At 43.8% G+C, this 21,876-nt stretch overlaps 2 protein-coding genes across 4 annotated transcripts in view; both read right to left on the reverse strand.

The window, feature by feature from the left end:
- LOC119441573 (diuretic hormone receptor-like) overlaps positions 1-21,876 on the reverse strand; it is a 260,344-nt gene that overhangs the window by 161,770 nt on the left and 76,698 nt on the right. The gene's annotated exons all lie outside the window — the stretch shown is intronic.
- On the reverse strand, positions 9,889-20,694 carry LOC119441574 (uncharacterized). Of its 3 annotated transcripts, XM_049661419.1 has the most exons (6): positions 20,425-20,694; positions 18,922-19,099; positions 16,966-17,051; positions 13,719-13,795; positions 12,332-12,421; positions 9,889-9,956 (listed from the first exon to the last, which is right to left on the reverse strand). In XM_049661419.1, exons 2-6 carry the CDS (start codon positions 18,942-18,944, stop codon positions 9,951-9,953), a joined length of 282 nt encoding a protein of 93 aa, XP_049517376.1. In that variant the 5' UTR covers positions 18,945-19,099; positions 20,425-20,694; the 3' UTR covers positions 9,889-9,950. The 3 variants fall into 3 exon arrangements, with proteins under 3 accessions (XP_049517376.1, XP_049517377.1, XP_037562110.1); XM_049661420.1 differs by lacking the exon at positions 13,719-13,795; XM_037706182.2 differs by lacking the exon at positions 9,889-9,956 and having other exon boundaries at positions 11,838-12,421.

Here is a 21,876-nt window from a genome sequence, read left to right on the forward strand (position 1 = left end):
ACACTTTGTATGAAAACAGACGTGCGCCAGTGTCAACGTTTGACTTAGCCCGATACGTGTAGCCAAGCTCTTTCCGCGGTCATGCACAAGGCGAAAAGCGCATGCGCTCCAACGTTCTATCACGCCGCAACCATTCATGTCAGAAACTGAACCCATGTGCCTAAATATATATATAAACGGTATATTTGCTGGCACCAAATCGCACGTGTGCTACAGAAAACTGTTTCCTCCGCTTTCTAGGATCTGTGTTATGGCGCCGCTGTTGGCACGGGAAGTCACAGCACTGGTTCTCCATATAGAGTAATGATCATGCAATATACGTTAGCACAATAAAAAAAGCACAGGGCAAGGTACTCGCGTCGAGAGAATATTCATGCATAACTTCCTTATATTTCCGTGTCCAAGCACCAGTACAAAAGTCGGACGCAGCGCTCGGCCAGTCGTAACGTGTTAAATGTTGGGGAAGCTCGTCTAACTAATCGTCGCAGCCTTCCGACGTAAATGTTGGCGCCTCAGCGCGCGCCGCGCCTTCGGATAAAACGGGCGCATCGAGTTAGCTGAAGTTGTGTTCGCGCGCCGGCATTCCACGAAAGCGCAACGCGGGTGAACGTTCGCGACACTTCGTAACAGTCAAGTTCGGCCGTTACTGAAGCACCATTGGCATGCTCTGCTCTCCGAGCTCTCTTGCGTGTAGTGCAAGTTGTAGTTGTAAGCTGCCTGTTTAGCGTCTTTCCGTGTTCAATCCCATTATGTGCACGGTCGTCGAAAGCCGTTACTTGAGTGGTTTCTGCACGTAATGCGCTTCTCATCATCATCAGCCAACATGTATGTCCACTGAAGGACGAAAGTCTCTCCCAGCGAGCTCCAATGACCCCTTTCTTGCGATACTTTATTTGAACTTGCGCCTGAAATTTCATCACCTCACCTAGTCTTCTGACGTCCTCGACTGCGCTTCCCCTCCCTTGGCAAACATTCTGGAATTCTAATGACCCACCGGTTATCTGCCGTTGGGTCATTACATGAACTGCCCAGCTACATTTTTTTCTCTAATATCAACTAAAATATCGGCTATCCCCACTTGCTCTCTGATCCACACCACTCTCTTCCTTCTCTTAACTTTACGCCTAACATTTTTTGTTCCATTGCTCTTTGCGCAGTTAAGTTGTTCTCGAGCTTCTTTGTTAGCTTCCAAGTTTCTGTCCAATATGTTAGCACACGTAGAATGCAATGACTGTACTTTTCTTTTCAACGACAGTGGTAACCTCCCAGTAAGGACTTGGCAATATCCGCCGCAGTGGCTCAGTCAGCTAAGGCGTTGCGCTGCTGAGCACGAGATCGCGGGATCGAATCCCAGCTGCGGCAGCCGCACTTCGATGGAGGCGAAACGCAAAAACGCCCGTGTGCTTCCGTTGTAGTGCACGGTAACGAACCCCAGGTGGTCAAAATTAATCCGGAGCCTTCCACTACCGCGTGCCTCTTAATCAGAACTGGTTTTGGGACGTAAAACCCCAGAAAGAGGAAAGGATTTGGCAATGCCTACCGTATTCAGTCCAACCCAATTCTATTCTGTATGTTTTCTTCTCGTGATCAGGGTCCCCTGTGAGTAATTCACCAAGATAAACGTACTCGTCTGCAGACTCTAGAGCCAGACTGGCCACCCTGAAATTTTGTTCCCTTGCCAGGCTTTGAACGATATCTTTGTATTCTGTATATTGATCTTCAACCCCACTCTTACACTTTCTCGGTTAAGGTCCTCAATAGTTTGTTTTAATTCATCCCCATTCTTGCTGAACAGGACAATGTCATCTGCAAACGGAAGGTTGCTTAGATATTCGCCGTTTATCCTCACTGCGAAGTCTTCCCAGTCTATTAGCTTGAATACTTCTTATCATGCAGTGAATAGTATTGGAGAGATTATGTCTCCTTGCATCATTCTTTCTTGATAGGTAACTGTACTTTTCTTGTGGAGAACCCAGGGAGCTGTGGAATATTTGTAGATATTTCCCAAAGTATTAACGTAGGCCTTCTGTATACCTGGATTACGCAATGCCTCTATGACTACCGGTATCTACTGAATCCAATGCATTTTCATAATCTATGAAAGGCTTGTAGAGAGGGTGATTGTACTCCAATAATATATCGATTGATGTCATGAATGCGATAAATTTTAGAATATCCCTTCTCGAAGCCAGTGTATTCTCTTGGTTGAATAAAGTCAAATGTTGCCCTGGTTCTTTACTGGCAATTATCTCGGCGAATATCTTACGCAATACAGAAAGCAAGTTAATGGGCATATATTTCTCCAGTTCTTTAACGTATCCCTTTATATGGATTAGTATATTGTTGGTATTCTTCTAGCTCTCTGGTACACTTGAAGTCGTGATGAATTGCGTGTAAAGGGCCGCAAGCTTTTCAGGCACACCTCCTCCATCTTTGATTAAATCTGCCGTTATTTTAGCTTCTCCTGCTTTCTCCTGGTTTATGTGCAAGGTACTGTTTTCTGCGAAATATTCTAGTATTTCAAAAAAGAAAGATAGATTGGGGGGAGGGGGGGTCTTGAGAGAAAGGTGGCGAGGTTGGCCTGCGTGATGTGACTCTAGCCTGATACTTTACGCTGGGGATGGGGTTTGCAGGAACGGCAGAGATAGGGTATGGGAAACTTAAGGTGCTCTGGCAACGATGATGACGACGATCGCTGCTGCACTGCCAGTTGTTCCTGTGCAACCCGCATGTGCGCATGCTTCACGACACATCCGACTTTGCCGAGAGGGGTCCAGGCTACTAGACCTTAGCCAGGTCCACGTGATGCATGATTTGCACATATGTCCTCGCAACAGGCGCCTTCGAACACGATAACAGCTGTTGCAAGGTGTACATTTATCGCAGCACCGCTTTGAATACCAAGTTCGATAGGGACGTCTCTCTGCGGTCTCGTTTTTCTGGTCGATGTTCAGAGCTTCGAACCCGCGGTGTTAAGCGTGGCCATGTATTCGTGTCCGGGCTTGTGTTGTTCATTTCATGGACCGTCTCTGGGAAGTCATCGGATGTGGCTTTTACGACCTCCTCCTCTACCGCCGTAACTGGGGCCACGCGGCTCTTGTTTTAATCTTGAGTTTTCGGACGACGAGAACGCTTCCACGACTTGCCCATTGACGCTGCCGCCTATTTGTGTCACACCGCTTACACTCATTCTTGGTAATAGTGCAATCTGCTGTTTCATTTTCTAACAATGTTTCGAGTTTGCTTCCTCGTAGCCATCGCATTTCGAACATTTTCTTGCTAGATCTTGCATAAACAATGGTTATGACTGCCTGCCCACAGCGCAGGTATACCGATGGCGAGTGCAGACAGCGCAAACATGGGCCAACTTTAAACCCTTTCAACATGAAAATAGTTGGGGCACCTAAGCGCGCACCGGATGCCTCGCATAGCCTAACGTGAGCAGGTAGATGAATCCCTCGAAAAGCAGCTTAACGGTGGTTGAGTGGCCGAAACGATTCAAATAAATTACCTTGATGGGTGAATACAACAGCTCTTGCAACACTTTGACGCTAATAACAATGACGATATCAGAGATGAATTCGGTCCTAGTGCGACTACCATGCACACCAAACCAGGGGACCCCCACATGCCCGAGCATGCGCAAGGTTTTCAGTTTTAAAGGGAAGATTTCTTAGCCTGCCATTCCATAGTGTCGCCTAGGTCGGTCAGTTCATCGGTCGGTCAGTCAAGTTCTCACCGAGTAGATTCGCATTCACTTAAAATAAAATAAGCCCGTATGGCGGTTGGATTTTATACTATGACACGTACCCACAACGAAACATCAGCCAAGAAGCATGTTGGCGTCTTGATTATGATGATGATTTGCATACTGTAGCACACGCACCCGCATTTCGGCAAAGAACCAGGAGGTGCATATTGTGCCAATGCCGACTAGGTTTTTGAGATATTTGCCTCGTGTTTATGATGATCACGATTTCCCTACTATGGGACATGCCTACAGCGGGGTACCGATCAAGAAGCGACCTGTAAATTTAAAACACGTAGGATGAAATACAAGAACACAAGCCTATATATATGATTTGTCACGTCAATTGGCACGTGTGCGTCAGAGCACATATACAACCCCTTCCTTTACGCCGACGACGAAGGAATGAGGAATGAGATGAGCAAATCTATAGTATTTCATTCACCCGATCAAGAAAGCTTCGCTTTACATAGATTCCAACATGCGTTTTCGATTTGCATAATTTATTCTAAGGCGGTTTGCGTCGTTAGCAGATTGGTTCCGATGTTCTTTCTTGTATTGCACTGGACTTTACTTATCCCTCCAGCGGCCACTTCCTTAAGGTAGGCATTCAGGTTCTTTTGGTGTGTCGAATGCAAATTCTTCGAGCGGCCGTGAGGCACGCAGCGATTCATGTAAATCACAGGAAGTGACCCTGCAGGTAGTCGCTCACTCCCGTCTTCAGTGGGCTCGTCGTGCTTCCTATTCAATGCTTTGCCTTCCGCGACGATGAAGTCACTGTCAGTGTCTGTGGCATCGCAGTGGGTGAAACAAGAGGACGAAGAGACTTCCAGAATCGACGCCAGGTGTGGCGTGACCTACTGCGTCACGTCAGACGGCTCCCGGTCGGCAAACCGTAATTAGGCTACGCCTACGTGGGAAATTATCGAAAATTATTGCCGCAAGGTTACAAGTAGCGTTGTTGTCTCTTCTGCACACTATCCGCACTTACCCACCGTCGTGGATCGCCCAATTCATGGAAGGTTTGCCACAAAATGAGTAGGAACAGTTTTACAAATAAGAACGCCTGCTTCTTGAACTTCGTTTTAGTCTTCTATAGCATGCCCAGAATATCGACCAATATAAATTATAGTGTCTTTAGTGGAGAATAAAGGAGACTGACAGATGGCCAAATAGGAGTGATGTCTTTTTACAGGATAAAGCTGTCTATTTACTGGTTATAAAAGACGTTATCTTACTCTCTAATTTTTTTACCGTGGCAGGCGGGAAGAAAAATATAATTTTCAGAGAATGCCACACGTATTCCTGGTAATAATTCTATTGGTATTTCGCTAGCATCGCAATTCACTCTCGCGGGCAGAAACTCGCTTAACGGCTGAGCTGCCCTCCTTGTGCACCGTAGGAATGCCGTCATCGTGATTTGACTGCATCTCGCATATTGACGTAGATTGGTCGCAACGTGTCCCCACCCCCCCCCCCCCTCAAAAAAAAAGAAAAAAAGAAAACGCGCCATAAGCAAAAGAAATTGACACTGCTTACAGTGATACGTTCGTACATTTGGTCTCTCAGCGGCTAGAGCAAAAGTTTACCTCCGTCATCAGCAATGCTTGGCCCTTATTTCCTCCCAGTCGGCACCCTGCCCAGGCGACCTGAATAAAGCTCTAACCTCATTATTTAAATTGCTCCCGGACTGCCAGTTCTGCGCGAATTCAGGCGCTGGAACGCCGACAGCATTATCGCTCGGACTTCTCAAATTAGAATTTAAATAGACGACCATTTCCGGGCAAATACTCAATAGAGGCATTTCGTATTCCGCGGTCGTGAAAGCCAGACAGACAAACGTCACTTCAATCAAATATATATAGATATATCTTGATCTATACATTTGAAACAGCGCTACGCCTATTCTATTCTTTGGCTCGAACTTCGAAGCACGTGTCCAAGTTAGGACAGAAAACACGGAATGAGGTCATTCTCGCCTCTTCGCGAGTGGAAATGATCACTTAAATGTATTGGTCATTTTTTTACAGTGTAAGCTATTATGGGCTCAGTTCCAATAGCCGTTTCGGGTCGCGATGATGCCGCCGCCGACGCCGTACGCCCCCGTAACCGCTTTGCCGCAAAAGCGACAAAAAGTACCCGATTCCCGCCGGGATCGAACCCGCGCCCGCTGAGTGGGAGCCAGATACTCTATCACTGCGCCATTCAAGCACTTCCTATCGGGCAGTGGAAAATGCCCTATAAGGCAAGCGCGCAGGGCAGACGACCCGAGCCTCCGCCAGTATGGTGGCGCAATCTAGTTAAGGTGCCTGCAAACACAGCGTGCCCGACATGTAAGTTGCCGTTTTTAGGCTTGATCGGGCTCAGTAGACTGCTGTGCAGAGAGCATTACAAGCCTCAGCTCGCTGTCGACACCCGGCAACAGTTCAGATCGTTCTCGTCAAAACGAGGCAAACAGGCTGCCGCGAAGACCCTGTTGTGCGTGGTGCCCAAATTGGAGCTACTCTTGACCCGCTTCACCACCTTACGCTGTGACTGTGCTGCGTGTGCCGCGCAGGTCTGTGACTTTTTTCATACTCAGTCGAGTTGACCATTACAAAATATTAATGAATCTACACCGAGACGCATTGTGTGGAGAGGCATCTTAAAGGCTCATTCACACCGGCGACTGACAGTGGTCGCGCGACCAAGTTGGTCGCAAAGCAACCAGTCGCAAATGGTCGCTTTTCTCGAAAAGCGACCATTTTGGACCAGTCGCTCGCTGCTCGATCTTTCAGTCGCGCGACCATGGTCGCAAAGCTGCTCAACCAATCAGCGCCGCACCGAAAGTGATATGTGTTTTTATCCGGCGTTCTCCACGCCAAATGCAATGTCCACGCCACCATATGCAGACTACAGGCCGTAATTGGTGTCTTGTCTTGTGATGCTGGGACGTAGCAGTTGCAGCTACGTGTCGAATGTACGCGGTCGCATTCGCGGGAAGTTAAACAGTGGGAAAAGGAAGCTCAACACAAACCCATTTTTCAGCTGCCGTTCGCTGGATGAGCACGCCACCCAAAGGTGAACAGCTTCGCTTTAATATTATGCACCGAATCCCACGCAATGCAAACTAGAAATTACAACTTGCCCTCGATAATACTCGTTGGCGCACAAAGTTTGGGCTTGAGGCGGCATGCGTGGCCGGCCACTTCACGCGAGCGAAGGCACGGACGCACATACCAGCGTCGCCTTTTCTTCGGAGACTTGCGCGCTGCCACAGCTGACACCACGGCAGAGCACATCAGCACATCGACGACGTCTTCCTGTTCGCTCGAATCAAAATCCATGGCAGTTGCGAACGCACAACCAATTTACACACTGCCAGCGAAGTGCGCGCGAACTGCGTAGATACCTAGAGTTCTCGCCGAGAACGATAATCTCCGAGATTGCGACTTGCAGGTCGCGCTCAGCCGGGCTTGCCGGTGTGAACATCGGTCGCCTTCGGTCGCTTTTTGGTCGGGAGTCGCAAATGGTCGCGCGACCTCCTCAAGTCGCCGGTGTGAATGAGCCTTAACTGATAGCAGGTTCGCAACGCGTTCATATAATATCAATATATTGTTTATTTTGATTACTTCACGTCATGGCGCGCGAAACGTGAGGACTCGTGTCGCTAGCTCTATATGAAAGTTTGAAGACTTACAAGTTGTCAACAGGTTTCCTGAGAACGACGCACATTAGCGTTCTTTGTGTTGCCGTTGCACATTTATGAGAAATTCAATATGTTGGTAATATAGTTTAGTTTTTTTTCTACTCACTTAAGAAAAGAAATACAACAAAAAAATCACATCATCTCACCCTACGGGCAACCATGTTTGCATGCGAAAGCATCGCGGGGGGTGGGCATCGAGTTTTCGTTTCGTTTCGCTTGGCAACATAACCCAATGAAAGTTAGAGTGAGAGAATGTATTGAGAAGACAGGAGACGTTTGTACGGGGTTTCCTGCCGACGTTGACGTTTACGTTCGGCTTCCCTGGCTCGAAGTTCGGGGTCCGCTTGCCGATGCTGACGTTTACGTTCGGCTTCCCGAGCCTTCCTCTGCTCCGCGGCGGTGGCGCTGACGCTGCAACTGGCGCCGACGTTGACATTGTTCATGTCGTTTCGCACATCGTTGCACAGAGAGAGAATGACGGAAGCACAGCGAACGTACCCTTAGAGAGAGAGGGAGAAAGAGAGTTATATGCAATGATTTGCTGCGCCGCACCTGTGGCGGAGAGGGGGAGAGGGGAGGATGAGAGCGCGCACCTGCGTAGGAGAGGAGAATGAGAGAGAGGTGCGCATGGGCAGTATGGGTGCGGACGCCGCAGAACGGACACTGCCCCGAGCATAAGATGCTCTCGCATCTAAAACAGGTTGCACCAATATACTGCTATTCGTTATAACGATCGTTCAGTAGGCTTTATTGTAAAGTTTCTGTAAAGTAAGGAAGTTTTGAGGAGACCCGCAAGTTAGAAGAACGTTTATGAATGAGAGAATATTCTCATTCACCTGCCGGTTTACAGTGGAAACCTATGTGGGTCTCTTAGAGGGGAAGCTTTGCAGTTGAAAAAAAAAATACCTCTGCTCCGGGGACTCAACCCAGGACCAACACCTTTCCAGGAAGGCCGCTGTACTATATGGACTAATCAGGAGGCTAGCATAACATAGAGTGAGGTCGTATTATTAGACGACTCGAAGCACAGGGACTGATCTCATAATTTAAATTAGTGTTGGAGCTTCCCTTGTAGCTTCGTATTAACCTCAGCTGGATGGCAATTTCCCTTTCATCACCCCATACTTGCCCAAAGGGCGGTGAAGATGTCAGGAATATTACGCAGCCTTAATAAGAAAAAAGGAATTACCAGCGGCGGGAGCGTACACTCTTAAAAAAAAGGTAGTCTCAACCGACTCTTTTTGAGGTGTATCTGCTCGTCACACATATGACCACTTTTTGGGTGGTAACAGAGACTCCCTTGGAATTACAGTACCGGCGACTCTCTTGCAGTACCGGTGACTCTCTCCCTCAAGGAGCACTGAGGAGTATGTATTACTCCCAAAGCAGGAGTTGATGCGACTACCTCAGTGGTCCACGCGAGTACCTCTTGGTAGTCAGCCGAACCCCTTTGCAATGGCAACAATGACCCTTCCTAGGGTAGTCATTTGACAACTGACAAACAATGGTGGTGTACATGACAATCATGGTAAGAATTGGTGAAACTAGCTCCTGGTACTCAACCAGACCCTTCACAGCAGCTGCTGTGACCTCTGCCTGGGGAGTCAAATGACTATCTCTAAGCTAATATGGAAGCTCGCTACATAGAGATTTTAATTTGTGTAAGCAACAAACGCGTAGCTATTCAGCAGCTCTCAGCCACTATTAGATGTTATAATAAACTGCAAAACTATAAACAACTAAAAGAACACTGAGCAAAATGAGAACAAGATGAAAGCAGGAGCCAACGTTTCAACAAGTGGACTTGTCTTTTTTAAGGCGACAACGAAAAAAACAGTTAGCACATAACATCACAATGAGTTAAACACCAAGAGCCAAAATTTCACTATCATATGTAATAACCTCAAATGCATCAGGATCATACCTGGTAAAAATAGAAGACAGCAATCTGATTTGCTAAATTGGAATCAATGGCCAACCTTGAGAAATACTATGCGTCAGTTGCAACATCCAGCATGTTTTTTTGTGGAGGGGGATGTGGTGTACAAGGCAAACTGAACAGCACTAATATGTCCAATGTTATGTAATATAGCATTTCAGGTATTTGAGAAAAAAATTTATTTCTTGAACAAGAACGTTATTTCTTTGCCATGACAAAGGGCTTGTTTATTTCAATATGCCATGGAGGCATACATGGGCAGAATAATTAAATTTCAATATTGATAACGACAAATTTAAAATTTCACCATATCAAAGCAATGATACAACATCGATGCCAGTAGAAGAAAATAAATATGACTAAAGACCAGATAAATGTAAAACAGGGCATGACGAATAATACCACTTCAAAATCCATGTGCAGCTTGTATAGTAAGTACATCAAATTATGTTTCAAAAGTGCTACTTCTTGGCCATCCTATCATCCAATTTGTCAAAAAAAGACTGCTGTCTCACCTCTAAATGTTTCCATTAGCACTGCCTCCCTGTTTGCATCAAATTTCGATCTGCTTCGGTTCAGATCTGAAAGAACAACACAACAGTTAAAACATGTACAAATTTTATTCAATAAAATATGCGCACATCACAGTGACCTTTAGTGAGAGTACATATAGCAATCAGAAAAAGCACTCAACTTTGTAAGGAAAGCATCCGTTTACAGCACACGAAGAGCCTAAGAGGTACATTGCATCCATTGATGTTCTCAAGGAACGAATCACCAATGGCCTTGCCTCGAGGGTTCATCGCAAACTCACACATGTTCAAAATACCTAGATGTTCTTTCTGTACACCACAAGGGCCACAAAGGTTGGCCGCCTCATCACTAGTAACCTCGCTTTTCGGTCTTTGCTCAAGTCATACAAGGCAAAAAACAGAGTTGATCTTGATGCTAAATGACACGCAATGTAATGGCCACCCGCTAAAACTGCCAAGTGAGCAAGAACATCGTGCCTCAGCGCCCATCCGCTAAGTGGTAAGCAAGAAAAGCAAGCGTGCTACCATCCTGTATGCATGTGGCATGAGCGAGACTTTTGCCAGAGTGTTGAATGACTGCAATGGTTGGGTGGCACATGTCCCTTCCAGCAAGCTATGTGATGAACTGGTGTACATGAAGGACTCCTTTGGAAGATTGAACTAACTTGGCTCCATGAACATATTCACATGCAAAAAATGTAATTCACTGTCAATCTGGCAATGTTAAGAAGCACCCAAAGCAGGATAAGCACTAGCTCTTTAAAAGCAACCTTATTTCCGACGCATTATCCAAACACCAAGAGAAAACAGGGCCTTCTATACACTAGCACTAGGCATCCATAATTGCCACTGCAATATTACCAATGCAATTACTACTAAAATCACTGCATATTCAGATGACGTGCTAAGCGATAGGAAGGTCACACGATAATCTGCCTGTCATCTATGCATGCACTCTCCGCCATCTCACCTGTACAGAACCAAACCACTGCCTCTGCTGTCATTTGGGAACAAAGGACCCATACTGGCTCCAAAATACAATTTCTTGTAATTTCACTATTTTTTTAAATATTATTGGTGAGTGTTTGCTTTATGTCCCATAATACAAAAACTATGAATAACATTTAAACACAATAAAGTTTTCGAGGTTTGACTAGCTATTGGCAGTATTACTCAGCTGCATAATCCAAGGCTATGGACACCAAAATAGCCTGAGCGTAAAAAAAAAATGTGGTTGATCCCTCTTATATAGGAATCGGTATAGAACACGAAAGTGAAACGTGTCTTCACAGAAGTAGTGTAATGTTTATTGCACATTGATATATAATGTCTATTGGTGTTTTGTGGCTAAAGCGCCCTTAGGCGTTGATGCACCCACGCTGACGCCTGGTGGCACGTCTCCTCCATCACGACTACCAACGTCGATGACCATGAGCAACCGTCGTGCATATGGAAGCTGCACTACGCTGCACACGCTAGCACAAGGCGAAAGACGAAGCACGTAACTGACACACTAATACAACGCGCAAGACAAAGCACGTAACTGAATCGTCACCGAGTCAAATCAGCGCGTACAGCGCGTCGTAATTGCAGCCTCCGCGATCAACTTCAGAAACATTTTCAGAGCTAATTGCGGAGGCCACGCTCCGCTGTGCTGAGTACGGTGAACGCCACTACCAACGCCACCTAGGTGGCGTTGGTAGTGCTTCTTGATGCCAGCGTCCCTTCGAATGCTGGCATCGAGGCGTCGTAGTGCTGAGACGACCGAAGCGTTCACTGTCGGTGCGCGTTAGTGTCATAATGCAGTACTTCTCTTTTCTGCTCGTAGGCGGCGGCACCGCCCCGAGCAAGAGCGCGGGTACACGGAGGAGTGTTAGATATATAAGGCGCGTCTGTGTAGCGCTCTGCAAATGCGTTTGTGGCGCAATGGGTTAAACGCTCGGCGATCTATCGTCGCGGACCGAGAGGTCGTGGGTTCGATTCCCAAATTTTGCATGTTTGTGGAACTTTTTCTTCTGGTTTCTTTCTTTGTATTATGTTCTATGACGTATTTCCGTGACGGAAATACGTCAGTGAAGTCTTGGTGGACCCCGGCATAAAACACTTTCGTGTTAAAAGAAACAAAAAAGGCTAAGTGCATACAGGAAGGTGCATTTCAAGACGACTTTAGCAGCTTAGTCAGATTTCTCAGCCTGCTCAGTACTGGCTGTGATTTTGTTAGTTGTAGCAGTTAACCGTGCTATTAAAGCTGTTGGGACTTGGCGCCTAGTTTTGTCGTTTTCGTTTTCATTTCAATCATGTGTTGCAGCAATGAGAGTGTCTGCTCCGCAGAGCTGATGTATTCGATGTTGAAAGCCCCAGTACATAGAAAATAAAAATACCTCCGTTACACCGGAAGTGAAGTCCAATACATCTACACATACATATCCACACTTCACACACAGGGCCTTGGAAGAGATGCGGTTGTCGCCAGTGTACAGCAATGTGGGGTGGGCAAACTCCTGTTCTGGCGTCTGCAAAGCAAACACATAAATACATAAATTTTTGGTGCACAAAAACAATACGGGTTGCTCTGCGACAAGGTTTTAAAGAACTGACTTTTATTTTAGGTAAGTGTTGCCGAAATGAAAAATCACGCAGAGAAAAAGACCAAAATTGCTAATTTCTGTTTGAAGTAGGCAAAAATGGTTTGTTATATTACCAGAAAATTAGAACAGTTCTAAGCTTTTACTTCAAAAGCAGTAAGTACCCATTTTATTGTGCTACAAAAAAAAAGATTACCATAAGCTGCAGTTCAATTTTCATAACTTGGTTTTGCAAGATCATATGGGCAGCCATGGATGGTTGCACAAGATTTGCTCTGTCATGTGATCTGATCTGCCACTTTGACATATTTAATTGCTTTGATAATGTCCATTAGGTAGAGAGCATAAATGGTTTTTCTGGTTACTTTCATTGCTTTCAAAGCCCAACAAAAAGTACCACTAATAATTTGAGTAAATAGAATGCCACACATAAAGCGCCTGCACACACTGATTAATTGCTTGACACTTCTTAAGCCTTAATAATCAAGTTTAACAAAATTATCTCATTTTAACTTAAGGATATACTCCAATTGTGTATCTTGGTGGTTTTCTAGCTCTGAAATTTCCCCACAGTTATACAGGGTCTTGAATATTATGCTGCGCATGTTCAAAAGAAGGTTTTGCGTTCACCGCTACACTGTTCTTGTTCACATTTTGCAGAACAATCCCATTTTGGGGTCGGCTTCGTTTAGTATAACGCTTACCAAAGTTAACTGCCTGGTTTTTTAAAAAAATGTGCAAATTTTTCTTCACTTACGGGGATGCGAGCTGCTGCGGCGACAGCGCTGGCATAAACCTATGTCGCCGCCTGCCGGCAGCTGCAAAAAGCAGCCGGTCAAGGATGTTTACCACTGGGTTTACCGTGTGTTGCCCGCTCATGAACACACTGCAAACGTCCCTGATCGCCTGCATTCTGCAGCTGCCGGCAGGCGGCGACACATGTTTATGGTAGCGCCATCGCTGCAGCAGCTCGCATCCCAACAAGCGAAGGCAAATTTGCACTTTTTTCTTAATACCAGGCAATTAACTGTAGTAAATGTCATACTAAACGAAGCAGCCCCCAAAATGCAATCATTTCACAAAACTTGAGCAAGAACGGTGTAGCGGTGGGTGCAAAACCTTTCTTTGAACAGGTGCAGCGAAATATTCCGGGCCCTGTACATATTCACAATTGCCTCATACTGACACTGTGTACTTGGTCGTGTAAGCAGCTCAAAGTTCTAACCATTTTTGTGAACATGTCGTCCCCTCGCTGATTGACAAGAAATGGTAGAACCATGATGGCGCTCACGCCTTTTGCATCTGAAGAGAAAAATTACAGCAGTGAAAGGGCTGCAGCTGCTGACCAATTTCGCTGCTTGTAATTATTAAGTAAACTAGCAAGTATAAAACTGCCAGCAGCAGCAGCTTATAAGATCCGTACAATCATACAGCAGTCCACTCAGGGAATTTCGGTGGCACAATTCAATGCTAAATGGGTAGTGAATAAATAGTAACTGCATATCATCATCATCAGTCTATATAAATTTCCCCCCAATGCAGGACGAAGGCCTCTCCCTCCGATCTCCAATTACCCCTGTCTTGCGCTAGCTGATTCCAACCTTCGCCTGCATATTTCCAAACTTTATCACCCCACCTAGTTTTCTGCCATCCTCGACTGCGCTTCCTTTCTCTTGGTATGCATTCTGTAACTCTAATGGTCCACCGGTTATCCATCCTACGCATTACATGGCCTGCCCAGCTCCATTTCTTCCTCTTAATGTCAACTAGAATATCGGCTATCCCCGTTTGCTCTCTGATACGTTAGGCCTAACATTTTTCGTTCCATCGCTCTTTGTGTGGTCCTTAACTTGTTCTCGAGCTTTGTTAACCTCCAAGTTTCTAGCCCATATGTTAGCACTGGTAGAATGCAATGATTGTACACTTTTCAACGGCAGTGGTAAGCTCCCAGTCAGCATTTGACAATGCCTGCCATATGCACTCCAACCCAATTTTTTCTTCTGTAAATTTCTTCTCATGATCAGGGTCCCCTGTGTAGGTATATACAGCTATAAGCAGCTAACTGCATATAGCTATCTACTTAGCTGCTTATAGCTATCTACAAAAAAGGATATTCGCAAGATGTGTTCGGCTATTTAATGGGTGATGCTTATGGAAGTGTACTGCAAGTTGGTCAAACATGAATAGGTGGAACAAATGGGCCAGATTTTTGTTAATCAAGACTGTATGCAGCCAACAGATAATTAGGCCACGGAAAGTACAGGTTAAATTAAATGTGATTTTATTGAAATGTAAAATAATTAAACATTGGAAAAGAAAGTAGGCAAAAAACAACTTGCCACCAGTGGGGGCAAACCCACGTCATATGCATTACACATGTGAGCCTGTATCAGTTAAGCACGATGGATATTATTCTCCCATTCACCTCATTCCGCATTTGTTATGTTTATTAGATATGGCCTTGGAACTGTTAGCACCACTCAAGGCCATGGCTGACGCTGCAGCATGTTCGTTGAACTGTAGGCGTCATGTGGTACAGACATTTAAGAGCAGGCAGATGGCACTGTATGCTACCTGAAGGCACCAATGCTGTTATGAATGCAAATACTTATAGGCCTGCTGCCTGCTCCTAAGGGTCATCCCCTTTGTGATGGTTGCAGGTAAAAGTATGTGCCACATCTTCTGCCATGATTATGAGTTTGGTGCTGGGCCACATTTAGTACACATACACAAATCCCCAAGAATGTGAATGAGAGGACAGCTACTACCACAGCTCAATGAGTAGACTATTGCATGCTATATTTGCAAGATGTGGGTTTTGCTCCCACCAGTGGCAAGTTATCTTTTTTATATTTTTTATGACTTCTAAAGTTCAATAAAACCACATTTAATTTCCGCTGTGGTTCACTTGGCCTTTCAATGGTTGGACCAAACATGAAAACCTTGCTCATTATATTACATTGTACTTTTTTGTTTGTTTAAGAAAAACTAGCAATAACTACGTATTTGAAAAACATACTATACAGGCACTGATTCAAGTTATAGTTTCCTTAGAATTATGTAATGCTAACTTTAGAAAGCTTAAGGATGGGCCAAGCTAATGTGAACATATCTGCTAGTTTGTTACTCCTATTCAGGTGGACACACTTGGATTATGTGAGGACGCATAGAAAAAATACTCAGTGCAACGTTTAATTTCCTCAATGTGCTTTCACTTTGTATCCTTAGCGCTGTTTCCACCTGAATTTGGGGCTAGTTCATTATACATGTCGAAGTGAAATGCATGAACGAGCTACAATAAAAAAATGGTATCATCTGTTTCCTTTCTGCTGTGCTTTCTCGTGACTCAGTAGCACGTTTCAATTCAACGCCATGTAAACAATCAATTGTGAGCAGATCTTACATTGCTACCATACTGCTGCTGTACTAAATTCAACCTGTAGCATGAACATTTAAGTGAGATCAGGCTAGTCATCATAGTTACAGAAATAACTGATTGTGAAATTTATTATTTTAGATGCATTATTTCACGACAAGAAATAAAAATTGTTACAGAAGTAGATGCACTGTTATTAATCTAAAGGTGTTCTAATGCAAAAAAGAACACCAATTAACAGCAATGATACATAGCAACACTTTCTGACTACTTGTGAAACATGGTGGTATGCTTTTTCAGATACTGTTGTTTTCCATTATTCGTCTTATTTATTATGATGTGTTTACCAATAGCTGAAGCTAACATTGGTACAGCAATTATCAGTTTCAGGATACCTAGTACACACGATTTTGCAAGAGCAGCTCTGATGCAGTTGACAGTTATGTAGCAGCAAGTGGGAACAACAGTGCAATTTAGATAAATTAGGAGATTTAAGCTTTAAGATTTTGTACTTGTTTTTCAGGTGCATGTGCCAGGAGAACTAGAATGAAGTGAAAGCAACTGACTTTACATAAATACCAGTTCAGTGGCTTCCGGTTTTCAGGTTGTGTAATAAATTGAAAACAGTACACAGTAAAAACAGAGTTGCCCTAATCTTAACTTGTTTTTTGCACTGTTTCCTTCATGTTCTAAAATGTACCAGTCGAGCTATCTTAGCACACCTTTCAACACAGCAGTTGAGTAATTTCTTTCTGTATTAGTTTGCTCAAAATTTTTATGCATAAATGACTACAGGTACAAAATATATTGTTCAACCAATTGTATATTTAGCTGAGCATGCAATTAATTTTACAGAAGTTGGCCGTATTGCACCTCAGATGCAGAGCTGCTGTTGGCATCTTCAAATTTAGTCAAGCTGCAAAGCTTATAGATCACAACATGTCTACTCAATGACAAGCACACAGACGAGAACAGTTGCGAGAAACAATGGCCATAAACATTACGAAGTGCTAAGAAAGACTTTGACAGCATATTTCAACCTTTAAATGTGCCAAAGAAATCAAAATGAAGGAAATTTACAAGGAAATGCTCTTACATAGCCAGAGTCCAATCTGTTCCTCAGGGCTGGGTACTGGTTTACCAAGGCACCTTGCAGCAATGTTGTACAGCTTATTCGGGTACCTGATGTTTACAAAAGTGTGCATAAACCTTCTACATAAAACAATATACAAAAAAAACAATATGCAACAGCACTGTAGTGCAACCATTTCCATGAAATATCCAGCAGGTGAACTGTGATTCATCAGATGGGAGAATTTGTTCGGTTAACTGCACTATGAAAGCATTAGGTGCATGACGAGACAGAGGTTATAAAATTTATCGGATGGGTTTGACACAGGAGAGGGGTAACAGTATATCCTTTGGACCTGCAATAGCCAAGATAAACTGATGATGATGACCAGAGTTCACACTCTAACAATACTTTCACCAAAACAGATTATAAAAGAATTTAATTATTACTTCAAATGAGTTTACTACTAAGAAATGCACACAAGGGAAAATTAGCCATGAATACCAATTTGAAGAAGCATCTTCTATAAGAAATTAGGAGGGCGGCTGATTAAGCTAGTTGTTGATCAATTATCGTGAGTGTACAGCATGTCACTAATTGCCACTATATGACATGCATTTTATTTGTTTTCTAAATTTCCATGAGCATGCAGATATTCCTTCCAGTTGCAAAGTTGTACGAGGCACTAGCTGACATGTACACAAAATTTAGTTCACGTACGCCCAGCTGTTTTTTTAGAAAAAGGGACTAAGTCGAAACATCGCATTCTGAGAAATGTGCGAATAGATGTGTCAAATTGCTTGCTTAATCAATACATCCCACGATTAGTCATCTTCATACTAAACGTTACAGTATTTCCCTCTCTTTCTGCAGTCCTTTCAGTGCTGTTATGCTTCAGCTTTAGCTTTAAATTGCTTTTTTACCTGCCATGAGTCTGTTGATAGCATCCACAAGGAAAAACAAAAATGTATAGGAGTGACCTCCAGATGCTTTAGTACGCTTTCACGGCAGCGGTTGCAATAAAACTTTCAATTTCGTATCAATGTATGTGTTTTCCTCATCAGCAACACTAAAAGGCATGAAATAGGTCCTTCACAGATGTGACGTGCCCTCCGAAAAGCACACACCAACATAAACAAAAGCAAGAGGAATGCATGAGAGCTACAAAGATCTCCCTAAGGGCTGTAAAATGCATTACAAAAAGAAAAAAGTCACAAACCAAAACCAAAAATACTGTCTAATGCAAGACGTTTTTATACGATGGAAACTTCATATCATCTTAAGTCTCGACGACAGATCATGCCCACGTTACAGTCGACGCTACAAATATAATGAATTAAATAAGTGGTTTAGAAGTCGCATATAGCCAAGTGTTTTATATTTTTTGAAAGCTATAAACATGTGCTATAAGTACAACGCGAAATCAGAAATTTACGGTTTGGGCCTAACAACGTCTAGCCCCCTTAACAGCTGTACCCACAATTTTCAAAATACGCGAACGCTCTAGACACTGGTTGAGAGCATTCCCAGCCCAGAAGGCATTGAGCACATTGCACTTTTCGAGCCCAAGTGCAGCCAGTCTACACTGGCTAACCTCATTGTCTTTCTATCTAAACCTATCAATGCCTTTTCATTAGTAACAAAGCTTTAATTCGGCCCTGAAACACTTTGTGCATAGTAAGAAAGCATTGCCACTCTGTTAACGAGGCTCCTGTGGGAGTGTGAACAAAATATTACACGACATGCAGCAGAGAATTCACAATCTCGTGCAAAAGCAGTTAAAAATTGCTTGCTCTCACTTAAGCATACTTGTTATGCAGTGTCATCGCAAGCAGCTAGACCCACAACAGCTATTGGCTGATTTCGTGATCGCAAGAACATTCTCATTAATACCATTATTGCTCATTTGAGTTAAATAAACAAAAAATATATATATATATATATGTATTTGACCTCAAAAATACAAAACAGCCATTTCACCTTTGCACTGCTTTTCTGAACATGACGACTGCACGCTGCTGCGCATGGCTTCAGAGATGAAAAGCGCAGCGTAGAAATTGCAGCCGCCACGAGCCGCCTTGCGTTCACCCTACGGACAGCAACGGGGCATTGCTTCCTTGTGCCCCCTTGCCAACTCCCCTGTACAGCTTCCAGCATGCTAGTGGAAATGAAAGGAGACAAAAAAACACTTATCGGTGCGATAATTATGTCTAACTTCACTTGTCCTTGAAGGATTCGAAAACTTTTGTGGGAGGAAATTTTTGAGGTGACGTAATTTAATAGTGATGATATTCTATGATTACTTAGAAAAGTGTTTCAAGACCCCTTTAAAGTATTGCTCAAATACCGTTATTTTATTCTTCCAGCATATGACAGACTTTAGTCATACAGAGTTAACTAACGAGTACAGATTGGATAAGACATACGGATAAGCATACAGCTGTTTTGGTGCCTCTGATGCTTCAGAGTGGCTTTGGGAGACGAATAAGTTAATGAACGCCCCATCATGCACTGCTGTGCTTTCATTCATGTTGACATAGCACGGGAACCGATCTTTGACCTGAAAGCATACACCAGTGGTTTATCAATAGGTTTAAACCAGTGGACACTGAACAGGCATTGATTAATTCTTAGCCTTTTTCTATGGTTGCTGTAGTGTCCCAAATAGGTTTGTTATTTAAAGCCATAACAGCACAGCACAACACTAATCCTGCGGCCCATATGTGAGCTAAGTGCAGGACACATTGAGCAAACAAGTTTGAGCTTATTTAGCAATGCCAGCAACAATCAGTATATAGGAATAGATGATTTCCCAAAGATAGAACCATATAGTTGATTGCACAACGTTTTCATAGTCCTGTTGCTGAAAATGTCAATGTTTTTCCTGGGTTGGTTGAATTTAACGTTATTACTGCAGGATTACTGCAGCAAACAAATAACAAGGCAGACAACACTCCTGTTTTCCTCGTCTTGTCTGTTTATTGGTTAAATGCTACAGAAATTTGCAGATTATGGCATACTACGACCGGTTACACAAACTAAAGCACCATTACATTGTTTGAAGCTGTTAGTACTTCACCTTTCCCATGTAATAGGGTAGCGATTGCACACCTGAGCTCAAATCAGTAGTAAACCAACCGCAAAAGTTTTCAGAAGACGGAAGTCCCGAAAACGTTTAGTTTCCTTTCCAGTTCTCCCCTAGGCAAAAACTTAAGTTGAGCAACGATGCGTTCCTAAGGGCAAGTATGCGCTTCACGTGTCAATGTCAGCGACGAGCCGAAAATATTTGTAATTGGCAGCACAGTGAAGTGACATAGGGCAATTTCGTAACACTCGGACTGTCACGTAAACATGAAACAACTCAACAGTTACTACTCGTGCTCGACATTTCCGCTACGCATACTGTTGCTATTTTGCCCATACGAACCAAACAGTGACCAAATCATCTTTACACTCCATAACACGCTAAACCTTCATGCTCACCTGTATTAGGAGATCGTTGCATGTCATCAGGTGCGCGAACCCACCCATCCGCACACTTTCGTGAAGGTCGGCGAGCTTCCGGGCGCCTGTGAACTTCACAATTTTCTTTGGTGGCCCGTGCGAAACGAGGTAAACTGCTTCCGCATCAGTCGGCGAGCCTTCAGTTGAAGTTGGATCAGATGACATGCTGCTACAGTTGTCGGGTATCACAGGCGCAACGGACGCAAGAGAAAAATCCCACTCGCGTTTCGACGGTCGCAGGCTTGCCGCCGTCATGGAATAAAGAACCGCCGGCGTGGTTTCAGATTCTGAGGAGTAACCGCTGCTACCGCTGCCGCGCTTTTCACAGTTGCGTATCCAAAGTCGAAGAAAATGCGAAAGCCATAAGCCAACCACTGTACTACGAGCATCAAAACCGCTAACGACCGTGAAAGTAATTGTGAGTCTCGAAGGTTGTGCTTTTTTTCTGTACTGCAAGCCCATTTTACTTACGCCGTCACCGCTGCGTTTGAAACAGTTCTCAGAGGCTATGCTTTAGCAGGCTAGAAAGGGTCCTAAGACCCATGACTGGTTTTTTATATATTATTTTGTTTTATTTACAACATTGTGGTAAACATAAATAAAGATGTGTTGCAACGATAATTAGAGAAACAACCTTGAATTGCTAATTATTATTTTTGCTCACTGGTACACGACCCGAATTAATCGTGTTTACTAGGAGGCGACACAAATAGCTGTGCACCTCTACTCGGTACGCTCCATCAGCTTCAGTGAATGATGAGTTCCGCGTGCAACTTGGTGGACTTCATAGTTTGTTTTTCATTGACATTGAGTGCATATTCATGTTATATTTTCATTTCTTTTTTTATTCTATGCATGTTAAATCAATATTTATGTACTTCCGCCCCTTATTGCTTCCCTTGAGGAATCTTTAAATACAAAACAGATATGTATGTAAACCGCGTTGTATATAAATACCATCCAGTGTTTTCACTATGAAGTTGGCGTTTTGCCATCCTGCTTCTGTGATTTCTTGCTGAATATTAAAAAAAAACAATTTGCATTTCTTGCTATGTTGATAATTCAGTAATGAAGCACTGCATGAAATGCGTTTTACTTTTTGCGCCTATAGTTAACCTGCATTGTTTTGTTTTCTTTGGTATAGTCAAACAACTATGTCATTGAGTGATCCAATGAATCCACATTGGTTGATTGGATAAGGTGCTTATCACTGACTCCCTTCCTGGGAGTCCTCCATTTCATGCGCGAGTCCCGACTTCGCTTCGTGACTACCTTTGGAAGAAAAGGTAGTCAGCGTCTGAAAAAAGAGAGTCGAGGTAGTCGTGACTCTCTTTTGACTCTCTTTTTTTTAAGAGTGTATGCATTTGGGCTAGTTTGTTCAGGACGCCCAAGAATGCTTGAGGATAACTGCGAACGCAAAATGTTGCCTGG

Source organism: Dermacentor silvarum, chromosome 2 (genome assembly GCF_013339745.2).
Source record: "Dermacentor silvarum isolate Dsil-2018 chromosome 2, BIME_Dsil_1.4, whole genome shotgun sequence".
Classification (NCBI taxonomy): Eukaryota; Metazoa; Arthropoda; class Arachnida; order Ixodida; family Ixodidae; genus Dermacentor; species Dermacentor silvarum.

Coding starts and splice junctions, on each gene's coding strand:
- LOC119441574 (XM_037706182.2), bottom strand. CDS start 18,944: ATGTTCAGAAAAGCAGTGCAAAG. Junction 17,052..18,921: donor TTCAGAAAAGCAGTGCAAAG/GTGAAATGGCTG, acceptor TGTAAACATCAG/GTACCCGAATAAGCTGTACA. Junction 12,422..13,718: donor ACGACATGTTCACAAAAATG/GTTAGAACTTTG, acceptor TTTGCTTTGCAG/ACGCCAGAACAGGAGTTTGC.